Below are 25,384 nucleotides of genomic sequence, written 5' to 3'. Positions count from 1 at the left end.
TTTCTCTGCTTGATGCATGCCAATGATTTGACCCTTCTTAAACAGACTAACGTCTTTTCCACGACCACAGGATGTGTCTTTTGCCATGGTTGTTTAAGAAATGAGGAGTTACTCATTGCATCAGCTGGGGTTAAATAACTTGTTGCCAGCTGAAAGATAATCGCCTATGCAGTACTTATCCAATAGGAGGCTTGTACCTATTTGCTTAGTTAAATCCAGGTGGCGACTTTTTTTTTGGCCAGGCAGTGTATATATGTATATATATATATGTTTGGGTCCATTCTGTACTATAAACACAGAAGGCCAACTTCACTGGAGTTGCTTGAATCGTATTGCATTTGATTGGTGTTAGTTTAGACAATGCCACACTGCGTTGCAGTTGGCTGTAATTAACAGAAATAATGAAGTGAGTCTGCATTGCTAATTTGTGCTCTCAACATTTTCCTCCAGAAGACTTTAAGTCATTTGTTCAGCAAAATTGAAGGATCGAACAGGTGGTTTTTACCCTCGCTACTGCTTCCAGTACTGAAAACATGGACCCGGTACCAGACCAAAGACCCGACCTCAGAGAGGTGTTAACAGACCGAAGGCCAGACCTGATACATCATTCATTGTTTCAATGACGAAGCAGAAGGCAGCTGCACAAACACCAGCTGTCCAGCTTCTGCCAGCAGTCCTCTTCCTCTGTGTGATCTCCTCATCCTCATGACCTCTAGGTGATTTCTACATTTCCATCGAATTCAAATTGAAAAGACTTAATGTTACTGGTTGCTGTTTTGTCTGGACAGAGCTAGCACAATGGGACCTAGCATATGTCATTTACCCAGAATGCATTCTGGGTGAATGGATGTCATAACAACATGGCGACATCCGTGTCAGCCTACAGTATTATTGCTGTGTTGTTTTTACATCGTAAACATTTCTCAAATATAGTGTATTGTTACAACTAATCATTGATCATGTTAAGTCGGGAAATAAACGAGTTGACATCCTGGAGAAAACTGTAGTGCTGGGCAGACATGAAAGTCATGTTCTAAAAGTATCCTGAAGACAAAACAAGGCAACTTCTCATCTTTGGTTTCTTTTTGCTGCAGGAGTTTACAAACAGAAGCCAAAAGAGTTTTGATGTCAATCTTTATTATCATGGTAAAATAGCACTTCTTCATTCATTTGTCTTTAATAGTACAATTTTCAGTAAAAAAAAACATAATCAAAGCTTTTTAATTAGAAATACATTACTAATAGGTTATCTTGCTTGTAAACTTTAAGTTGCAACCAGCAAAATATGGCAGACATTAGAAACCCATGGTGGTAGAAGACACTAATTGATGAGAATTCTAGAAGTAATGTTTCACAAAGTTCCAGTCTTTAAAATTACAATCTGTAGTGTTACACTCTCTTTAGGTATTGATCTAGAAAAATAAATGCATATACAAGAATGACATTTTTCAGTTATTTTTAGTCAGTCAGAGCACACAACCCCATTCAGCTGACCTGTGGATGACTGCTGCTACACAGGATGTATTGCTGCATAATTAGGAATAATGAATGCTTAATGTCACAACTGGACTTTTTCACTCCATTTTAATCAGAGTGAAAATGATTAAAATGGGATCCCACAAAGCACTCTGGTTTGCTTTAGCTGCACATACTAGGAAAACATGAGACAGGTCATTATAGAGCAGCTGTAGGAAATGTGTCAGAATGTCTGCACTTCATTCACAAGCATCATATTACATCATGGAAAGTGATTCAACATGAAGATGCAAAGTGTTGCCTGTAGAGTGTTTAATTCCGGCTGTCTACGTGTGTGGAATTAGTGTTTGGTTCTGTGGAAACATCACTGGAATGAAGAGTAGGACGAGTTGTATTTGTTCAAAGAGAAAGAAAATGTTTCACATGAAAAGTTTGCTTGTGTAAATGACCCGCTGTCTCCACCTGTGGTTCGGTCCTCAGCTTTAGGAGGCGTCCGCTCCGTTTCTCTGCTCCATTGACTCACCTCTCTGAGAGAGGAGGAAGGACTCCCAAACAGCCAGACACTGAAAGAAACAGAATCAGCACTTCAAACATGAAAACATGAGGCAAACCTCATCATGGGCCCGTTCACATGATACCAACATGGAGGCACATCAGCAATGACCTCAACAGGCTGGGGACGATCGGACAAACTCATTTTCATTTTGGGCCAAACAAAGCACACCTCTCATGTGCCCCCATCACCATCATGAGTGTCCTTAAAGGGTTGGTTGTGTCAGAATATATTGATAAAAACAGCCTATTAAACTGTTAAAATATTAATAATTAATATTAATGGTTGTCTGTATTCTGTAAGTACCTCTTAAAATACAGTTGCTTGCAAAAGTATTCACAACCCTTGAACTTTTACATATTTTGTCAGATAACCACAAACATGAATATATTTCATTGGAATTTAATGTGTAAGAGAAACACAAAGTGGAATACAATTGTCAAGTAGAAAAAAATGATATGATTCAAAATAAACTTTTCAATTTATTTTTTATAAATAAATTGAAAAGGGTGGCGTGCAAAAGTGGAACTACCTTTTGCTGCAATTCTAATTCTACTTCACCATTGTACAATTGTTAAAGGACAAGGCAAACAGAAATGTGTAGCTTCACTTGAATTTTCATGCAATAAAGCTTTCTTCATTTCATCATTAGCAGTTTATTCAGAAATGAGCTGATGTGTTTTCATTGGTGAGCAAAAGGTTAAAACAAGGCAGGAAACACCTCAATGTTCATCTCAACACTTCTCTCACTTTTTCATTTATTCTAGAACTTCTTTTCCATTTCATAAACACAGCTGCAGAGCTTTCCTTTACGTCAATATGTGTGTCTGCGCCTGGGGGTGCACATGTGTGTGTGGTGAAAAGCTTGACAAAGCAAATCACACCTTTATAACAAAGAGGTAGTTATCTAGTAGGCAGGAAGCCATCCAGCCATGGAGTGAAAATGACAAACACACACCAATAAACACAGATGGATCCAGGGCCCCCTCTGAGTGGACCAGGTACCACTGTGTCACAGCACATCAATAAAACAGTCCGTTTTTGTTTTTTTTCCAAGGTAATAGCAGTTTGTTGAGAGAGAGAGCAGTAAGTCAGCACCGCGGCTCGCCAACTCTCCATTTAACAGCCAATTTCTGTGCAGCAGCCAGAGGAAAAACTCTGAAGCTGAAATCCTGAAGCTAAACAAAAGTCTGGCTTAAATTCTATCTTTCCAAAAGAACCTTTAGTGTGTCCATAAGAAACTATGAATCTAAACTGAATAAAATTATCTGCAGAGTTCGTCAAGGTTCTATCCTTGGTCCTCTCCTCTTCGATACGTATATGTTTCCACTCAGTCAAACTGTACAAGAACAAGATAGAGTATCACAATTATGCTGATAGCACACAGCTGTACATTAGTCTATCATCCAGAGATCACAATCAGGTACAAATACTCCATAAATATATTGAGGATGTGCCAAAGTTTTCTTCAGCTAAATAAACAAAAAAACAGAATAGGTTAAAAATCAGAACCCACCTTCAATCTGTTGGTTTAAAATGCTCTGACTAAGGCAGGAGTCTGGTAGCGATCAGGGATCCTGACCTGAACCTCGACAACCACATCAAAGGCACAATATTATCATCTAAAAAATATTGCCAAATTTGTTCATGCCTTTGTTTTTAGCAAACTTAATTATTGCAGCACTATTTTCACATTTTTTGGGATTACCCAAAAAATCCACAAGGCAGTTTCGGCTTCTTCAGAATGCCTTACAAAAACAAAAAGAGGTCAGCATGTCAGTCCGCTTCTGAGGTCCTTGCACTGATTTCCTGTTACTCAAAGAATAAAATCTCATTAATGGCTTATAAAGTACCTACTAATAAAAGCCCAGATTACATCGCTGATCTTCTCCAAAGCTTAAAAACCATGAAGGCCTTTAAGATTATCTGAATCCAACCTACTCATTCTGAGAATGAATTGAAGCATCTTCCAGTTTTTATGCACCAAAAATCTGGAATAAGCTCCTTTAACTTCTTTGTATAAGCATTTAAAATTGTCTCTGGCTGAAGGTGCTATATAAATAAAGTTGCCTTGCCTTCACCTGGACATGGAGAGAGGATGCATCTGCAGACTCACCAAGACCTGGACATCCACCTAGTCTGACAGGAGAGAAGCAGCTAAGAGGCCCATGGTGACTCTTGAGGAGCTGCAGAGATTGTTCCCCAGGCATTTCACAAATCTGGCCTTTATAAAAGAGTGGCAAGAAAAAAGGCACTGCTGAAATAAAGGGTAAAGAGGTCCAAATTTCTGATTTCTGATTGAGACAAGCCATGAAAGAGACGTGAGAGGGAGGGCACATTGGTCAGATGGCAGTCAACATGAACGTTTAGACCTTCAGGCAAAACACGAGTCAAACAGAGTGATGGCAGTATCATGCTGGAGAGGCAAAAAGCTCAAGCAGTTTTTCGGAGATGAAAAGGCAAACAAATTAAGATGTTGATGCTGAAGACTGGTAGAGATGTACAAAATATAAAAAAATAATGTATCATCTTCTTTACACTTTAAAATTCTGTACGATTTTTCATTAGTCACTCAGCAGTGTGATGAGGGATTTAACCGCCAACCACATTTCACAGCTGAAGACATGACTGGATGATTTTGAAGTGCTAGAATAAATTCAAAAACTGTTAAAAATAAAATAAAATAAAAAAATCTCCAACATATCAGTTCCACAGTCTTTGTTAAACAAATACATTTCTCTAATATTTTCTCAAGTCATTTTTGGCAACTAAGTTTCAGCCAATGCAGACCAAATGTTTACTAAAAGAGGAGGAATTTGGAGCTGCTCTTCATAGGAGAATTTGAGCTGGAAAGGCCTGTTCAATGTTTCACACCACAGCATCTCAATCACATTTAAGTCCAGAGTTTGATTAGACCACTCCAAAATCTTCATTTTAGTTTTTATGAGCCAGTCATGGAAAGACTTGCAGGTTCTCAGTGTTGTCCTTTGTAACCCTTTCCAGACTGATGGATGTCAGAAACTTTGTTTTTCATGTGATTTTCTACAGATTGGGGATTGACTTTTAGCCCACTTCATGCAGTCAGGAAGGTACTGTTGAAGGGACTCGTCGATTCTTGATCTTGACATGGAGAATCTGGCTGGTTTGGATATATGAAATCATCATTTGAAAACAGATTTTTGGATTTACTCATGTTATCCTTGATGGTTATCAATATTTGTTTGACAACCAGAAACAATTTTTTTTTCACTCACTCCAACATTTTGAACTCTTTTCTCTGTGGTTCTTATGTTGCCTCCTTACCTAGACGGAATAAAAACCCTTCCAGATGCCAGTCTCTTATTAGATACTTCATGGTCATATCTCTCAGGTCCATAACATTAAATCATTCACAGGCCTTTAGGTTGAAGTGATCCTCACCAGTACTCATAGGACAGTTTATGGCTTTAAGCCATTAAAGCTACATTTACACTAAAATCTATTTTTATACATACAGTGGAGGAAATAAGTATTTGATCCCCCACTGATTTTGAAAGTTTGTGCTCTGACAAATAATATAACAGTCTATGATTTTTATGGTAGCTTAATTTTAACAGTGAGAGGCAGACTATCAAAAAGGAAATTTAGAAAATTAAGTAATATTTAAATAAAAAATAATTTTATTTTCCAGTCTTTTTTTATTTCCTTTATTTATTTACATGTTTCCAGTAAAGAATTAATGCAAATAGATTCTCCTCACAACCCTTTAGGGTAAATGAAGTCCTTCAAAACTGAAACCTCAGTGGTCTGCATTTTGCTTAATCATACTATCCTGCTTTATTATTTGCTGAGCAAGTGTGTCCTACATAGACACTGCCCTGATTTACACACTCGTCCTTCAGAGATGGCTCTTCATTCTTCTGGCCATTTCCCCTGACAGCTCTGAGGTTCCACATTTGTAATGGTGCATTCACACCAAACACGTTTTCAGCATCAGGCGCATCTGGGTTATATTCAAAGACTATGTGGAGGTGCATCAAGTGCCTTTGCGGTGCATTTCGAGAGTCTAGTGTGGCGTGATTTGAACCGTTTGGAATGTTTTAGGTTGACAAGTTGAGACATATAGACTTTGAATGTAAACCAGACGCTCAAAATATACACTGCCTGGCCAAAAAAAAAGTCGCCACCAAAAAATGGTCACACTCTCTAATATTTTGTTGGACTGCCTTTAGCTTTGATTACAGCCCGCATTCGCTGTGGCATTGTTTCAATAAGCTTCTGCAGTGTCACAAGATTTATTTCCATCCAGTGTTGCATTAATCTTTCACCAAGATCTTGTACTGATGATGGGAGAGTCTGACCACTGCACAAAGCCTTCTCCAGCACATCCCAAAGATTCTCAATGGGGTTAAGGTCTGGACTCTGTGGTGGCCAATCCATGTGTGAAAAAGATGTCTCATGCTCCCTGAACCACTCTTTCACAATGTGAGCCCCATGAATCCTGGCATTGTCATCTTGGAATATGCCCATTCCATTTGGGAAGACAAAATCCATTGATGGAATAACCTGGTCATTCAGTATATTCAGGTAGTCAGCTGACCTCATTCTTTGGGCACACAATGTTGCTGAACCTAGACCTGACCAACTGCAGCAACCCCAGATCATAGCACTGCCCCCACAGGCTTGTACAGTAGGCACTAGGCATGATGGGTGCATCACTTCACCTGCCTCTCTTCTTACCCTGATGCGCCCATCACTCTGGAACAGGGTAAATCTGGACTCATCAGACCACATGACCCTCTTCCATTCCTCCAGAGTCCAATCTTTATGCTCCCAGCAAACTGAAGCCTTTTTTTCTGGTTAGCCTTACTGATTAGAGGTTTTCTTACGGCTACACAGCTGTTCAATCCCAACCCCTTGAGTTCCCTTTGCATTGTGCGTGTGGAAATGCTTTTGCGTTCACAATTAAACATACTCCTGAGTTCTGCTGTTGTTTTTCTTCGATTTGATTTGACCAAACGTTTAAGTAATCGCCGATCACGATCATTCAGGATTTTTTTCCGACCACATTTCTTCCTGGAAGACGATGGTTCCCCACCATCCTTCCAGTTTTTAATGATGCGTTGGACAGTTCTTAACCCAATTCTAGTAGTTTCTGCAATCTCCTTAGATGTTTTCTCTGCTTGATGCATGCCAATGATTTGACCCTTTTTAAACAGACTGACGTCTTTTCCACGACCACAGGATGTGTCTTTTACCATGGTTGTTTAAGAAATGAGGAGTTACTCGTTGCATCAGCTGGGGTTAAATAACTTGTTGCCAGCTGAAAGATAATCGCCTATGCAGTACTTATCCAATAGGAGGCTTGTACCTATTTGCTTAGTTAAATCCAGGTGGCGACTTTTTTTTTGGCCAGGCAGTGTATTTGGTGTGATCCACCAAAAGGGCACATGCGTCGAACTTGAAGCATCAGATGGGTTTTTGACGCGTTTGGTGTGAACACACCATTAAACACCAAAGCTTGTTTTGAAAATCAATTTCTTATCAACATAGCAGCAGGGAAGACATGCATAGAACAGGGAAGCTCTCTAAAATAAATTTAGCCCCCAAAAAGTTCAATCTACTCTAGATTTATACATTGAACTGATGTCATGTTTACATTAGTCACTCATTTACACAGAAAGCTTGTTTGGTTAGCAAGCCTGCTAACATGGTTAACAGCCTGCTGTCTGCAACAATAATAATCAACTGCAAACACCGACTGCCAAACAGTAATCATCTGGTTTTTACAGCAATGCTGCAGGAACACATGGCAGATGAATGGCTCCAGAGTTACTTAAAGGTTGTCTTACTCTGCTTTGATCTCGGCTCCTTTCTGACTGGCTGTCATTAAATGGAATAAGCCAGCTGCATGTAAAATATTCACTGGTCATTACTCAAACACCAAGTCTTTTTCAGTCAAGTCATATTTTCAAATCATCAGTCAAATCATATTTTGATTTTCCTGTTCAGTCAGCACAAACAATATTTCAGGCTATTATTCTGCTGCTTAAGTTCTTGACCAAACTTCAACCAAGTGCTTCCTTTCTGCCTAGATTAGTTGACCCTTCACTCAAGATCATGGACTTGTACCCTCTACTCATTATCTCTTTCTGGAGGGCTTGGTGACATTAGCTGTTGAACAACAAGGCAGAGTGTAATCCATGTAAAATAAAGAAGTGGGACTAAGTGGGAAATCTAATCTATCTAATCCAAAGGTGGGATTAGAGATTGGGCTTTAGCTCCAACCTTCCCCCATCCTTCTAAGTGCCATCACTTAACTCCGTTAAACACACTAGAACTAATGAAGAACTTCAACATGGTGTCCTTATGGATATTAGAATTTTAAAGTGTGAGATAGGAACAAAGAACAAGCTATTCCTGCTAATATTTGAAATATTGAAGGTATTAATAAAATGTGTGTTTTTGAACTGCTGAACTCTTCCTAATGACAACTGGAACCAAGCCGGTCATTCAGGTCTGAAACCTTGTAGTTATAAATTTTCATAAAAAGCACATAAGACAGTCCTCTACCTTAGCTTGCACTTAGCAATATTTTATCTTTCACAGTATTTCTCTGGAAAGGAAAACATCTTTAACTCAGCTGCTCAGAGTGACAGTCACCTCTGATCACATTTAGTGTTTTTTTAACAGAGAGGAACTGAACCTGAGGGGGAAGAATTAAAGTGAGCTGCTGCCCTCTCCTGGCAGAGATGGAGAATCCAGGACTAAAATACACTGCAGCATTTTTTTGTCACTGAAAACAGCAAGAAATGATCAGGACTGCATCTAATTTATTGCTGTATATTTTGCATGCTGTACTGTTGACCGCTGTGTCTGGCATACTGTTGTTTAGTTCCTCCCTGTCCGATCTGGGAACAGTTGTCGACAAATTCACACACACACACACACACGCCCACGCACAAACACACACAATGTATCCAACACACACACGCCAACAATGGCTGAAGATTATACAAACACAACCCTGGACTACATTTCTCTTTTATTCCTCCATTTCAAATCTTTTCTTAGCAGCAGATTACTTCCAGGAGAAATGCCTGTTTACCTAGAGAAGATGAATGCTAAACAAACAGCTTGTTTTACCAATCAACATGTGCACATGAATTTAACAATTACTTCCTTTTAAAAACCACTGATTCCTCTTCAACACCTCTGAGGTAACAGAGCTGCTCTAAAGAACCAACTAGCCAAAGTTATTGAGGTCTGAAGACAAACATCATAAAGAGATGAAGGGCAGTAAGTCAAACTCACCTTCTCATAATAATCGACGTTCTTGGCAGCGGTGGAGATGAAAGCAGATTTGAGGTCAGCTCTCATGCTGGTTCTCCAGCGGGACCAGTCTCCCCGTAAAGCATTGTTAGCCTGTTCCACTCGGTCTGCCAGGTCATCCACCTCCTCCTGCAGCTGCCACACATAGAAAAACCTCATCACTGATGAGTTTGAGGAAGCAAAGCTGAGTCTGGATTACGCTGATTGGCCAGAGAGTTCAGAGAAATCTGGCTCTTCACACTGATCTGGTACACTTTAAATGGACCAAAGTTGGTTTCCCCCAGGCGTGAAAACACTCAAGTGACGGAGCAGCAAAGCGAGAAGAAAAATGAAGGCGCAACGTTTCAAACTCGCTGCAACACAAAAGTGATGGAAAATACAAATAAGAGATTAACACAGATGTTGGCTTTTCTTTGCATTGGATTTCAATATTCAGCGGCAGCTCGATGGAGCAGTGAGGAATGAGTCTTTTGTCAATGCAGCGGAGAGAATCGAAAACCTCCTTAGACACTTCGGAGCCCAACGCAGCCCCAACGCAGCTGATGCTGCTCTCCAGTCAGGTGTTAATGTTTTATCTTTGCGTGAATCTACGTGCTTTGATTGTTTCTCATTTTGCTGTTGTTGCACCAGAGTTTCCCCCATTGTGAGATAACAAAACTTGCTAATATGATATTCTATTATTGTAAAATTGATAGATATGAGTTCTCTAATTAAATGGTTATAAACTATTAATTGTAGAGGACATAAAATCCCTGCTGTTCCAAAATTAGAAATGTCACATCACAAAGCCAGCGTTGTATGAGCTCTTAACATTCAAAATCAATCACCAATCATTTTAGCAAATGGCAGTTCAAAGTGTTTACATCATAAATAGAAAAGAATAAGAAGTTCTAACAATTTGAGAAACCAGTAAAACTACATTTTGTCGAGTGCCATTGTCAAAATCATCAATACACGTCAAATATGTTGGTCAATGTTTCATAAGTAAGGTTCAAAAGCAATTCTGAACAAGTGGGTTTTAGTCTAGATTTAAAGGAAGTCAGTGTTTCAGCTGTTTTCCAGTTTTCTGGAAGTTTGTTCCAGATTTGTGGCGCATAGAAGCTGAATGCTGCTTCTTCATGTTTAGTTCTGATTCTGTTGATGCAGAGCAGAACCAGAACCAGAACCAGAAGACCTGAGAGGTCTGGAACGTTGATACAACAACAGCAGATCTGTAATGTATTGCGGTGCTAAGCTGTTCAGTGATTTATAAACTATCAACAGTATTTTAAGGACTTTAAATATGGGGTGATGTGCTCTATCTTCCTGGTTTTAGAGAGAACTCCAGCAGCAGCATTCTGGATCCGCTGATCAGATTTTCTAGACCTGTGAAGACATTGTTGCAGTAATCAATGCGACTAAAGATAAACGGATGGGTGATTTTCTCTAGATGTTGCTGAGACATTAGTCCTCTAATCCTGGAGATGTTCTTCAGGTGATAGAAGGCTGACTTTGTAACTGTCTTTATGTGGGTCTGAATGTTCAGGTCAGAGTCTATCAACTCACCCAGAATGGTACTAAAGTTGTAATAACAGCACAAACATGCACAAAAAAATGCAGCAAGCAGGACTTCCATGTATATTTTTTTCAGGTTTGTGTTTTGCTGACTCTCTGTCCAATGGGAGCATTGATCATCACTTTTGTGGCTTTGTTTACAAATTATAGTCTGCTTGGAAAAAAGTTGGACCAAACAGAAAAGCTTGAATTCCAGATTCCCCTGATCACAAGATTTTGAACCAGCAAACAACGACTAAGCAAAGAACCTCATTCAGAATGAGGTAAAAGTGAGCTGAACGCTCATTCAATCTATACTGAGATCCTCCAGGGAACAATAACTAAAGGTGTCCAAGTGACACTTCACTTCTTATTACAGTGGATCAGCTGAAGGCCAACGCTGGCTTACATGCATTAGGGGCCTGAGGACTGAATTAGAGCTGCTCCACTCTCACCAGCCACACACACCTACTAGAGTGGGCTGAGGTGTGGGCGGCAGGGTTTCACACTGAACTTCTAATTAAAATCTAGCAGATGGATTTAATGTTCGCTGTCTGAGAGGAGAGACACACCTGCACATCTACACAAGTAGACGTCCACCAGTCTGAGCATGCTCCACCAGTCTGAGCATGCTCAGACTGGTGGAAACGGCCCAGTTGTAGCCTTGGTGGTGACTGTCACTGTTTTACAGCACATCAGCAGCTCCATTTCCTACTGGACAAATGAGTGGCAGTCAGGCTTACTGAGATAATCCTCTGTGGGAACTCTTGTCCCTCCACAATATGGACTGAGGTTGGTCCAGAGGGACCATTTTTCCATTTTTTTCTTTATGAAATGTAACTGCAGAGAAGTACAACATACAAGAGCTATTCATGTTGATGTGTGTATGATGAACAAAGAAGGGAATCTGACAAAGAAATGCTTACCATTTCTTTGTCAGTTGTTTTTGAGGCCAGGGCCTCATTCTTTGCTTCGAACTCAGCCTGGATGTTGTCTCTCCGTTTCATCACAGCCTGGAAGAAACACAAACATTTATTGGACTTGAATGTTGACCCAAAGAAAGCCACCTAGTGGCTAACTAGTGTAAGCAAAAGTGAAACCATTGGAAAATATTTTGAAACCCAATTCAAATCAAATTTATTTATCAAGCACACTTCAAACTGGAGTAAGTAACTTTTACAAAAATGATTTTTACATATTTATTTAAACTATTACCATGTCCTGACAGCATAACATGAGACAGATGATCTGTGAACAGATCAGTCTCCTCTCAGTACTACAAGACAACCAAACAACCAATCAGAGACAGGGGAGGGTCTTGGAGCAATCTCGTTAACTCAAACTTGTAAGAATTGGTTGTATAAAATTATGACCGTATGATGACCTTAGGTAAGAATAACACGGTAAGGGGGCATGTCAGATGAAGCCTCGCTTCGATGCTAATGTATTCTGGCTGAAAACCATGTGACCGAAAACAAACCATGCCTCGCATTACATTGGGTATGTCACTACTTCATTTTGCGTGTCGGTTTTCAAAATAAAAGCACAATGAGCCTTGCTGCTTTGTGGGTTGTCAGTCAGATAGTAGGCTGTGCAGCAGCAGAGATAGTAGGATCTGAGGAGACTATTTGTCATCCGTAGTATCTGAAGTGAAGTCAACGATAAGGAGAGAAACCTCTCCCATCTGGGAAGGAAGAAAATAAGGTTCTATTTAAATAAAAATTATTAACTTTCATAACTTTATAGAGATTTTTTTTTAATTCTTGTTTGATCAATAAAGAAACATTAATCTTACACATCAGAAACAGCCTGAAAGTAATTGGAAGGTTCAAATTCTCTAACTTTCAGAACCAGAACTCCCAGAAAAATAAAGTTAGAAAAAATGTTTCAGGAAGTCACAAAAACCATGTCTGCCTCAACAAGCAAAACTGAAACAAATATATCTTTATTGTCAAATCAGTTCATGGCATAAAAGAAAACACAATCTTAGCTGACGATCAAGAACAGGATTACTTTGAGTACAAATCACGACAAAGTTAAATTGGGTTCAATAGACCTCACATGGGTTTGATAAAACATTATTGTTGCACATTCAGACACTACTATTTTCTATTATTTTTTGAAGTATGGCTTATTTGAGTGACAAGACTGTCACAGTTTTAGTGCAGCAGATGCCACCTGTGTTTAAAGCATGGAGTAATGAACCTTTGGCCAAAGCAAAAGGCTAGAAAGCTTCATTGCTTCATGAGGCTTCATTTGGGCTTCGCTACAAACAATCAGTTCTCTTTGACACCAACACTTCACCTCAATAAAAGCATGGAAATCTGACCCTGCAGCAAGGGAATAGGTGCACACCAAGAACACCAACTGCCATCAAACCACCAAAAAGCTGCAACACACATGCTGCTGATTGGCCAAGAGGCCCTGAGATCAGGTGCAACCTGAAAGGGTTGCATGCATGCAGAAACCACTGCATGCAGCAACAGCTCTAAAATGTTATTTAGCATTTTAAATAAGCAAGTTAGAGTTGAGTCTGGGCAGAGATCAATTAAGTAAGGCTAAAACAATTTAAAGATTATTCCTTTGTTTTTGAATTGTTGATGCTTAAACTGTTTCCAGCTGAAGCAGTCTAGAGCAAGCCAGAGCTGAGGCCATCAGTGATTCAAATTTGATTGCAGTCAGTGGTTTGAGCACTTCTCTTCTATTCTATTCTCACCTTCAGAGTGTCGGCACAGAGGACATACTCGTGCAGGGTGGGGACAAGGACCTCGGACAGGTATTGGATCTGCTCCTCTGTCTCCTTACTGCACTTCTCCACACAGCTACCAACACCCTTCAGTGGTTCTGCCAGCAGTTCCTCTGACTCCGCCCACTGGAAGTAGGTAGGACCATACTGCTTCAGCTCATCCATGTATTCTAAAAGCACAAAGAACAGAGAGAAGCTTAAGTCTATGGAACAGTCACAAAATGTCACCAGAATCACTCTGTCCCTCTAAAATCTTTTAGAAAGTCAAAAGTGTATTGGATCGTATTGAACTGTGTCGTTTGCCGAATATTGTGATACATATCGTATCATGAGATTATTATATCGCTACAGACCTAATTTGGAACACAAAAGAAATTGAAAGATTTTGCTTCACCCAGATTTTGCATTTTTATTTCTTGTAAATGCACATTGAGTGTTGAATGTATGGACTGGAAAATAAAACTGTCGAATAAAGTATTCTGCTCGTGGATTTCAAGATTGATCAAAATAGCACAAAAAGAAATGTCATTTTGGACATGTTTATTTATGAGGATATACAGGTGTTGTCCAAGTGTGCCATTTGGAATCTCCATTTGGAGTCTCCAAATGTCACACTTGGACAACATCTGCTATACAAACTTCTAATCACTGCAACGCCTCAGTGCTTCAACATACAGTCACAAGTCTTATAATTATATATTATAAGTAATATATATTATATATTATAAGCTACCCCCCCTCTCCCCAGTCCACTGCCCCACCTTCTCCACCCCCGCCCCTAATTTCCCCACCCCGTGCTCTAACGGTACACTAACCCCGCCCCCCAACCACCTTCTCTCATTCTTCTTTGACTCTCCCCACCCCTTCATACCCCCACAGACCTCTAGCGGTACAGTAACCCACCTTCTCCTTCTCCCCCCGCAATCTAACTCCCTCAACCCCCCCCCCATGCGCGCTCTGACGGTGCGCTAAACCCCTCACCTCTGTCCACCCCCACCTCACCCTGTCGCACACTCTTACGGTACGCTCTAACCCCCTGGCTCTGACTGTAACAGCAGAGGACTAAAGGTTTCCGGTATTCTCAAATCCAAAACTTTGCAGCACTCTTACGGCCATAATTATCCACTCCAGTGAGTCGTGTTGAAGTTCTGTTGAAGAAATACATCCAGTTTTGACACGTTCTGACAACGTGTATCTGTAAACACCATTGCGCATGAGCCTGAGTTTCCCCTCAGCATGACGCAGCAAAGGCGCACAGATTGTGCATGGTTACGCATGCAGCTGGTGGATTCATGTCAAAACAAATGCAAAGGTGCCATGTATCCTTGTGACAGAAGCGCGTGTTGGGTACACATCTGTGGCTTTAGATTTAGTCTCCGAGTTGACCAGTCAGAAATATTCCAGAAAGAATACAGGCATGTCAAAAAGAGCTCAAGTCGCTCTCTGGATATTATTGGCTTGTGAAAAGCCATTTCATAACATTATTGGTCGACTGCGGTGTCAATCAAAAGGGCTCTAGGCTGCCCAATAAAAGTGTCATAATGGACATCGGCTGAGTTTAAAGAGGAGAAAAAGGCAGAGAATTCAGACAAACTAGATTGGTCCCATTATTGGTACAAAACTGTCTTAAATTCATTAACAGTAGCCAGAAAATCCTAATTAACAGGAAAAAATGTTTTGGTCTGTGTGGCAATAATCTATGTTTGTCTTAGACACAAAAGATTAACTTTCAATAATATTCTCATTTATTGGATATGACTAATTGATTTATCAAATTTGTTTCGTTCACTTTGATGGTTCTGGATACATGTAACATTAATACTGGAACAAACTTATCATGGTCTCAACTTGCTAAATGACATCTATAAAACTGAAGTAAACAAGACTTTTGTGATTACGTCTAGCTTGTTGCTGTCTCTCACATATGTGATGCTTTTAGTGAAAAATAAGTCAGGATTAATGCATGAAGCATGAAGATGAAGAAAAACAGAAAAAGGACATTCATGAAGGTACGGGAAGAGAAATACTTTCTATGACAACTGCTTTAAAGCTGGAGTCATACCTCTATGTTCCTTTGTGATCCTGTGGGTGACTTTGTCCACAGAGCACATATTGTTGCTAAAGTCGTCCACATACTCCTGCATGATGGCAAACTCCTCCAGCTTGCTCCTGAGCCCTCGCACAGAGTTGGCCATGGCCCTCATGGTCTCGCTCATCCTGCTCAGAAATCCTGGACCTAGTTTCCTGTGAGGGGCCAGCTCCTGCACCACACACACATCAAGACTTTTAAAGAGACGGAATCATAAAGAGTTTTTTATACACTTCTCCTCCGAGCTTATTCAGATCAGGAAACTAATTCCATCCCCTTTCCAGACTATGAAGGAACCTGAAGTATTTTTTAAAAAACAACTCAGATTTCTATAATACTTTAATGCAACTAATGATCCCATTAAGCTTTTACTTGATTTAATATTTCATGGCCTAGATCTTATTTAATGGACAGGTTCTTCTCAGTTATGGTAATAATGCATCCTCGTCTGGTGCTCCTCTGTCTTGTGGGGTGCCACACGTTTGCATTGTTGGTCCCTTTATCTGCTGCCACTCATAGTGATAATAACTCAGCATCATTTGTCTTTCCACTGTTAAAACCAGAAGTCAGCACTTCCTCTGATCTACACCAGAGGTTAAATCAAATCAAGTAAAGATTGAATCTATCTAGTTTGGTGACAACCACCAATGATTTCCGAGCTCTGAATATTCAGTTTAGAACCACAGCAACAAATCTAGGGTGGGATTGTTGAGAAGGATTTAAAATTGAACAAACAAGCTGATTTAGCAACCTAGATCATTTAATCACTAGATCGTTTAAAATTAATGTCAGAGTTTTTAAGCTATTGATCTTGAGAAGCTTTGAGAAGATGCTTTTCTCACCTGTAGACTATGATGCTGTCCCTCAACAGGCTTCAGTTGGTCCAAAATGTGGTTTTATCCTCTCTCTGCCGGCTGCCTGGTCGTTTTAGAATAGCTTTGAAATGTTTCTTCTTCATTTTTAAAGCTCTAATGGTTTGGCCCCAGCTGGTATGCCTGACATCACTGTCTCATGTTTTTCTAAATGTTCCAAGAACTAAAACTTTGGGTAGACCACAGCAGTCAGACTAACCAGCTTCCTACACCAGGCCACAGTACTGGACCTTTAAATCAAAGCTCAGGACCTTTTCATTTTTGAAAAGCTTTTCATAGTTATGTGACATTTCATTTCAGATTTCTAACTTTCATTCTTTCTTTGCACTAGAGTCGTTTTTTTTAAGCTCTTTAGCTGTGTGGTTCCCTGGCTGTTATATGAATGAATAAATTCGTCCCCACCCTTTCCAGTGTGCGTGTATGTCTATGAGAGAAACCTCTTCAGTGAGGAAGACTTTGAAGTGGTGGCTGCAGGACAGGATGGGGTGCTCGGTGATCCGGTTGAGGAAGCGGTGTAGCGCTTTCCTCCTGGTCTCTATGAAGTCGTCATTGAAGCGCTCCACCATGCTCTTCATCACAAACTTCTCTGGGAGAGGCTGCAAACACACCAACATAGAAACTTAAATCTAACCCTAGAAACCAATGTGATGAGGGTGATGAGGAAGAAGCATTTGTGGGCAGCAGCTCATGTAGCGTAGCACAAAGCTCTCAGGGGATCACCGTGTTTTCTGTCATGTCTGACATGTGGGGCTGGATCTCAGTGCAGTGCTTACTGGGCTCTGTGTTGGCCTTCACTGCCAAGATAAACGGCCTGCCTAAAGAGCTTCAACTAGTGGATATCTGTCACATCTGCCAAACACTGACCTGACTGCTCTGACTGAAAGGATGTGACTGACCCAGGTCACCTACAGCAGTGTCCAGAGCCTGTAACGAGCTCAGAATTGGTTGCAGAATCTGAGGACTTTCATTCTCTCTCAGCAAAACTCATCAAATTTACAAAGCATAAATGCTTGAAATATTGAACTCCATATGTAATTAATCTATATGTTTCACCTTCTGTTGTTGGGGACAAAACATGTTGGTATTCAAACTGAGTTCCAGTTGCTAAGACTACAAACTCTGACTCAGTCCAACTGCTCACTGGTTTCTCCTGAGGGTTAAAAGTACTGTTGCAATGACACAGAGCATCTTCTGACTAACATGCTCAGGAAACCCCACAGTGTTGAGATCAAACACTGAGGAGGAACCTGCTGCATCCATGACACATGCATATTCTCAGATATCCATTCAATAAGACAAAAGCTGTCACTTCAGATCGAAATCATTTAAATATGCACAGATTTATGGTGAGGAAAGAAGCTATTATGAAATTAGGAAGAAAGAGCAACAACAAAAGAAGGTAGCGGGTCTGTCTCAGAGAACTAACAGAAACCTCAGCATTTCCTATCGATGAGGCTGAAAAGTTGATGCTGTGATACATACATGGACGATCAGAGTTGGGTAGTTCTCCTCCAATCTGCTTTTGAGCCACAGGAAGTCCTGGTAGCGTCGCCGTACTTCATACTCGCTGGAGTCGAACTCGCTGCGGGTGGTCTGGAGAATAGATCCAGATGAGAACTTCCATCATGAAGCTTTACTTCTGTGCTCCACCTCAAACTGGGACTTTAATGTGTTCATTTTGATTCAAAACATACAGTAAAAAGTCTTCACCATTCTGCTGGTAACTGTTCATATTTCTGACTGAAATCTGCTTTGTTACACTGCAAATGTTTGTGGAAATCAATTTCAGTCTTAGTCAGAACCCCCCCCCCCCAACTAGATCCAGCTCAATTCAACAATACTTCAGGTATTCCAAAAAGAGAAATTTAATGTTGTCATAATTGATGTTATCCTAGTATCTTCACAGATACATCACTTGAATGCTGATGTGGAGAGGAAGGATCTAAAGAAGCAGTCAGCTTGCAAGTAATCTGAAGAGGCCTTGGTTTGAACGTCATTCTCTGAATCCATACGCTGAATCCAGAAAATATCACAATGTCAGATTATTTACACAGTGGTTTTGCTGGTAATTAAAGATCCGCTAACACTGAATTTTCTCACTGCATGTTGCTAAACTTAAAATACTGTTATACATGTTGACCTATGTCCTGTCTGTCTCTGTGTTGATCTGTAATGGACTGCCGACCTGTCCAGGGTGACCCCGCCTCTCATCCGTCGACTTATGGCAATAGGGACCAGCAAACCTCAAGACCCCACTAGGGATAAGCATGTTGGTAGATGGATGGATGAATGAATGGAACAAAGGCAGAAAAGGAAGGAAGGAAAACTAGATTCAGTTCAATTCAACAATACTTAATTTGTCCCAAAAGAGAAGACGGGCAAAAAGGAAGGAAGGCCATTAGAGGACTACTGTCCCAGGATTAGGGGACTGAGACAGAGGCTGAACATTTAAGTCTCTCACTTAAAGAAACATTTCATTTGAACATTTAAATGGATTCAGATTAAATATTTACATTTAATCTGAACCTGTTCACCTGAACCTGTTCATATTGATTGTCTCACAATCAGTATGTTACTTTGTGACTGGACAGATTTAGCAACTCACCCTGGTTACAACTCTGTATGTAATGAAGGTCTCGATAGCAGAAATGTGGCTCTCTGGGTTGTCAACAGTAACAAAGATGTCTTTATTAATGGCACCTTGCTGCTCCTCTTCATTCTCTTCATCCAGTCGGAACTGGTTGACCATGGAGTCAGGAGAGTTGGGCATGGGGTTGCCATCCGCCAGGGACGTGTTCTGGATCAACAGACAGTATGGCTGCTGTTAGCTTAGCACAATACTTTCATCAGGGAGGGCTGATCCAGACAAATGTTTAAAACAACCTGAATGTTTAACCATGCTTAATAGGTGGAACAATGCACACCTTCTGAAGAAGAAAACAATAAGATGATAAAATGACCCTCTATGCATCCAGTCCTCACAACATTGCACTGTCTCCTGGTAACTGAGCTGACAGGGGCAGAGCAGCGGCGCTGCAGCAACACGTTAGAAACTGAAGTGTTTACAGCTTCCACACAGGTTCTCTCATTAAAATCACTCTGTTTATGCATATATCAGTGAACCATGCTTTGCTGCCTGTAGGTCTGCTCAGAACCCGCTGAGGTCAGCAGGAAAACTCAGACATCTGCAGCAAACAGAAGTCTCACTCTGAGCCTTTATTTAACTGACAACATTAAGTCAATTCAAGATAATTCCTGAACTTTACTCTGACCATGAGATCTTTTTAAAGAACTGGTTGTTATGGTTACAGACTGAGGGAAGAAGGGAGCAGCCATCCATTTAGGAGGAAGAAATTAAAGATATACAACAGTAGATCGTTAATGTATTGTGGTGCTAAGCCGTTCAGTGATTTATAGATTAACAAAAGAATTTTTAAGTCTATTCTCTGAGCTACAGTGAGTCAGAGAATGGCTTCCTGTAGCTATTCTACAGGGGTGATGTGCTCCATCTTTCTGGTTTTAGAGAGAACTCCAGCAGCAGCGTTCTGGATCAGCTGATCAGATTTTTTAGACAGACCTGTAAAGACACTGTTGCAGAAGCAATGTGACTAAAGATAAACACATGGATGAGTTTCTCTAGCTGCTGCTGAGACATTAGTCCTCTAATCCTGGAAATGTTCTTCAGGTGATAGAAGGTCGACTTTGTAAATAAAATGTCTTTATGTGGCTCTGAAGGTTCAGGTCAGAGTTCATCACCACGCCCAGATTTCAGCCTGATCTCTGGTTTCTAGCTGTAATAACTGAAGCTCTACGTTGACTTCAGATCAGTGTCTCTCAAACTGTCGTCCCTGGACCACTAGTGGGCTGCGAGCGCCGCCTAGTGGTCAGCAAGCTCATGAAAGTAAACCGTTTATTTGCCATGACTTGAGCTCAAAGTGTGATGCATACAGTTATCTTACCAAATGATTGTGTTTAAAAATAATAATGAATAAGTGGCATAAACCAAGACACTCAAAGGAAAAGCTGAAGATAGAGGTTGAAAGAAAATAACTCTAGAATTACTTATATAATCAGAGGAAGCCAAGTTACACCTGCTGGGAGTATTGTGTCAAGCAATCACAACCGATTTGATTCTTTTGAACAGGTCTATGGTAGGACTCAAGTCTCAGTAAGTGAGAACTGTTCTTTGTTTTTATGACTTGCTTGCTTATGATGCTCTGCTCACACCCCAACAGCTAGTTATTTTTACTTAATAAAACATGATTAAATTAAATACAATAGCTAAATAAATGGGTGTATATCTTTTTAGATTTAATGGTGCAGAAGAGGATTTTTGTTTCTGCCAAAGCAACTCAAAAGTAAATTTTTCTTTAATTGTGCTTCTAAATTACAAACAGGCCTAAACGTTATTAATACATAGAACTTTTGCAATAAAGAACAACTTCTTTTTTTATTTCTGTGTGTCTGACATGATTAGAAAGCTTAAAAACCACAATTTCACAAAATAACCCCAAGTAGAATTACTAATTACAATAAGTGCATTAAGAGACTAACATTTTCATTTCAGGTTGTATTAACATGTTGTGTCAAGTTACACGGCCTGTGAGTGTTTGTTAAATGGGTTAACAAATTGACCTTTCTCAGGTCCTCAGCCTGAAAAAGTTTGAGAAACACTGCTCTAGATCGTTCTCTTTTTTTATCTCCAGAGATAATAACTTCAGTTTTGTTTTGGTTCTGCTGGAGAAAGTTATGGCACTTCCACACATTTATCTGTTCTAAGCATCTGTTCCATTCTTTTATGGGTTCAGAATCACCTGGTGACTCTGAACCACCAGGTTCATCTACAAATTGATGATGTAGAGCTTTGCATCATCTGCATAGTTATGGTAGCTAATATTACTTAATGTTATAACCTGAGCTTGTGAGAGCATATAGATATTGAATTAAAGGGGTCCTAGGATTGAGCCTTGGGGAACCCCAGATGTGACTTTTGTCCACTTTGATGAGAAGTTTCCTATTGAAACAGAGAAATCCCTGTTCTTTATGTAAGATTCAAACCAAATGAGTACTGGACCGGAGAGTCTGACCCAACTCTCCAGTCGCTTCAGTAATGATCAACACTGAGGTCCAACAGTTTTTCTACAGTCTGTATATATGTGGATGTCATCGAACAGTCTCAGTTCTATGGTAACCATGGAAATCGCACTGAAAGACATCAAAGCGTTGGTCATCATTAAGAAGTTATTTAACTGTTGAAACAGCTTTTTCAATAATTTTGCTGATGAATGGATGGTTGGAGATCAGCCTGTAATTCTGCAGTGGTGATTTGTCCAGATTGTTCTTTTTTAATTAGTGGTTTGATAAGCTTAATTTATTTTTTCTTCTAAGCTTGCATAGTTGAAATTGAGTCATTTTTTCTGTATTTATTGTGTTTTGGCATAGCACTGGTACTGGATTTAGTAAGGATGTGCAGATTAATCCTATAATTTTTTACATTTTCTCTGCAAAGAAATTTGCAAATTCACTGAAGGACGTGTTAGAGTGGAGTTCAGGTGGAACAGTCAGAGGTGGGATTGTGAACCTATTAACTGTTGCAGATAAAGCTTGAGCATTGCTAATGTTTTTATTCATGATTTCCACAAAGAATGTTTCCCTTGCATGTTGTAGGTTCTACTATAGGTGAACTAGTTATTTGGCTAATTTTGCAATGATCGGTTCGGACCAATGATTAGCGATCAAATCAATCTGTTGTTTACCATAATTGATTAAATATATTAGACACAATGAACTCCCAACATCATTGATATTAACACTAACAGGGGCAGTATTGTGTGTTTTCCAAGCACATAGTGCTATAAAATGGCACTATCAAGTGCACTATCAAGATAACTTAATTTGTTAACATAGTTAACTGAAGTTAACTGTATTAAAAGCATAATAACGACTTCAGTTGTTATAAAAATGCTGCATCTCAAATAGGACTTAAAGAAATTTGACTAAGTAGTTTAACGCCTTGAAATTGTTCCTCTGTTTAAAAACTCCACCTTCAGGAAGTCTGAAGGTGTAATGACTGCCTTGGAAGACTAAAGGATTTCTCAGAATCAAGGAAACATTCCAGGTAGGTTTTTGGTAAGGGAATAAAATTATAACTTGATGTAAAGCTCAAAAAAGTTGATTTTACATGATACTATCTCTTTAGAGTGTGGAGCATTTTTTTTGTCATATTTATATTCATATATAATGTCAGATACATTTCATTACAAAGAGAGTTAGGCCCAAAATGAGCTTACAGCCAGAATATGTTTACATGTTGCCCTAATCAAGTCTGCAGATCAGGGACCTATGCTTTGATGATCTGGATAAATGAGGATAAGGTTTCAAATTCCTTCGGTTTCCTGTTGGATTCAAAATTAACATTCCTATCAAAGAATCAGTCAGAGCACAGGAAATAAAAAAAATGTCAGGTGAGAACTCGGTGTTGGCCAGGACATCGATCGGTGCATTCTCTACCTGAAATTCTAGGTTTTACTTTTACTCAGGCGAAAATAAGGTCAGCTTCACACTTCAAAACCTACAGAAATTAATTTCAGCAAAATTTCTTTAAACAGACAAAAAAGTCCCTTAAAAAAATAAAGTAGTTTGAAAACAGCAGCAGTTTTATAAAAGACTGTATATGGCGTTAGGAACAACAAGAAGTCTAGTACAACAGGCAGCTGACGAAAGACTCGGTTCTGTTCAACTCTTCCTGGTGTCAGCGGAAAGCCACTCAGTCGGTCAGTCCACAACACCAGAAACCCAGAGCAAAGCAAAACTGACTCGAGGCCAACTTTATTTTACCTTACTGAACACCTCCAGGTCTTCCTCCTCATCAAGGTCCAACATGTGTCCTGAAATGTCCGCCGGGACCTTAGCTCCACTCATTACAATGCCCAACTTTTTAAATGAAATGACTTCAATAGGAAGAATACAGAAAAACTTCCATTCCAACTTTTGAGCGGCTCCAAATCATTCAGCCACAGCTACCGAAACCACTTCCACTGAGCTTTTTCAAAATAAAAGCATGATAACGACTTTGGCCATAGTTTATTTATAATTCGTCAATTAACAATACTTGTCTCACAGCATATTATGAGACCTACAGATATAGGTTACTGAGATATAAAACGGGAGCAATCAGTCTTTAAGACAGATTCAAAATCAGGTACAGTCAATCTTGTTTTACGCAATAATGTTTAGCAATTACTGGCAATAACTAATAGCGCTAATAATTGGTGAAAAATGCAGTTCGGTTTGGAATCAAGCCTTTTCTTGACCCTAAACCTGTACTTCAGGTTGGATAGAAGGTCAGCAATAATCCTCTGCAGATGTTTATTTCAACTCAAGAAAGGTGAGGGATAACAGATAAAACAGGATAAATGTAACATTATGACAGGAATCATTCATTTCTGAGAGATCAGATTAATTTAACACTATTAGAAAAGTAACAAACCCCCCTGATCTTTTATTTAGGTTATTAATACTGGTGCTTTTATTTTTGGTAAACAGCTAACGTACTTCCAGTATAATCATTTTCTCTTTTCTATGACTGCAATATACAGTACGCAGATGCGGTAGACTCACGTGAGTTCACAATCAGTTCCTAAGAATCAACAGAGAGCCACAGAACTGATAGCAACGGACTGTAACTTATCACTGCCGCTAGAAGACATGATGGTGGTTCACATCTGTGTCAAGAATGCTGCAAGACAAACTTTTGTAAAAGATATTTCTTATCTCCAGTGATAGTACACAAAGCTGGAATGGCTGTTATTCCATTGTTTCTGTTGAGTATAAAACAGTAGTCGTGGGTTTGCAGCAGGTTTACTTGGCACTGCCTTTTCTTCCTGGTGAGACTCTTGGAAAAACCTTTGAGAAATCACAAAATAACTGCAACTTTCAGGAGTGGTTTTATTAGTAAAAACTGTGAGGAAATTGAATTTAAACATTTAACAAAACCATTTGTGAGCCTGCTGCTTTATAATTACATTTAATATAATTTCTGATTTTGGTATGTTTTTTTTTTGTCCAGGTTAGCTTAAAAATTTTGCTATTATTGTTACAGGTTAATTTGCTAAACTACAGAAAAGGAATTGTTAGAGGTACACAAAAATTTAAATATTAATGCTGCCATTAGGGCAGTATTTGCCAATATTTTACTTTATCACATTTTTTATCCGATTACTGGATTAATGAGGTCTGTTTTTTCATTCATCCAACTGAAGCTGGCAATTGGAAGAAAATAAATTAACAGTGTTTTATACAATCCATCCATCCATTTTCTAACACCCTTGTCCCGAGTGTGGTCGGGAGGTGCTGGTGTCTATCTCCAGCTAACGTTCCGGGCAAGAGGCGGGGTACACCTGGACAGGTCACCAGTCTGTCGCAGGGCAAAACAGAGACAGATGGGACAAACAACCATTCACACACACCTAGGGAGAATTTAGAAAGACCAATTAACCTGATAGTCATGTTTTTTGGACTGTGGGAGGAAGCCGGAGAACCCGGAGAGAACCCACCATGCACAGGGAGAACATGCAAACTCCATGCAGAAAGACCCCGGGCCGGGAATCGAATCCAGGACCTTCATGCTTCAAGACAACAGTGCTACCAGCTGCGCCACTGTGCAGCCTGTTTTATACAATATTTTGCTAATTCAATAGGAATTAGCAATGTTTGTCAACGCATTGTTTGCATTCTGATTCACTATAATGTATAGAAGGGTTTTCAACTGAAAAGGTTTTAGTTATCTGTGAATATAAAATGAT

The 25,384-nt window shown here is 39.7% G+C and overlaps 1 protein-coding gene across 3 annotated transcripts; it reads right to left on the bottom strand.

Moving 5' to 3' along the window:
- Nucleotides 1-1,117: 1,117 nt before the first annotated feature.
- On the bottom strand, nucleotides 1,118-23,607 carry snx7 (sorting nexin 7). Of its 3 annotated transcripts, XM_032551075.1 has the most exons (9): nucleotides 23,418-23,606; nucleotides 19,186-19,377; nucleotides 18,063-18,173; nucleotides 17,018-17,176; nucleotides 15,682-15,880; nucleotides 13,590-13,789; nucleotides 11,800-11,886; nucleotides 9,323-9,475; nucleotides 1,118-2,039 (listed from the first exon to the last, which is right to left on the bottom strand). In XM_032551075.1, the coding sequence occupies exons 1-9, from the start codon at nucleotides 23,499-23,501 to the stop codon at nucleotides 1,959-1,961; spliced, it is 1,266 nt and encodes a 421-aa protein (XP_032406966.1). In that variant the 5' UTR covers nucleotides 23,502-23,606; the 3' UTR covers nucleotides 1,118-1,958. The 3 variants fall into 3 exon arrangements, with proteins under 3 accessions (XP_032406966.1, XP_032406968.1, XP_032406965.1); XM_032551077.1 differs by lacking the exon at nucleotides 19,186-19,377; XM_032551074.1 differs by lacking the exon at nucleotides 1,118-2,039 and having other exon boundaries at nucleotides 8,707-9,475; nucleotides 23,418-23,607.
- Nucleotides 23,608-25,384: the final 1,777 nt, after the last annotated feature.

Source organism: Xiphophorus hellerii, chromosome 21 (assembly GCF_003331165.1).
Source record: "Xiphophorus hellerii strain 12219 chromosome 21, Xiphophorus_hellerii-4.1, whole genome shotgun sequence".
Lineage (NCBI taxonomy): Eukaryota > Metazoa > Chordata > Actinopteri > Cyprinodontiformes > Poeciliidae > Xiphophorus > Xiphophorus hellerii.
The sequence above is the reverse complement of the archived record's forward strand: the minus strand, read 5'-3'. Positions and strand labels throughout refer to the sequence as shown.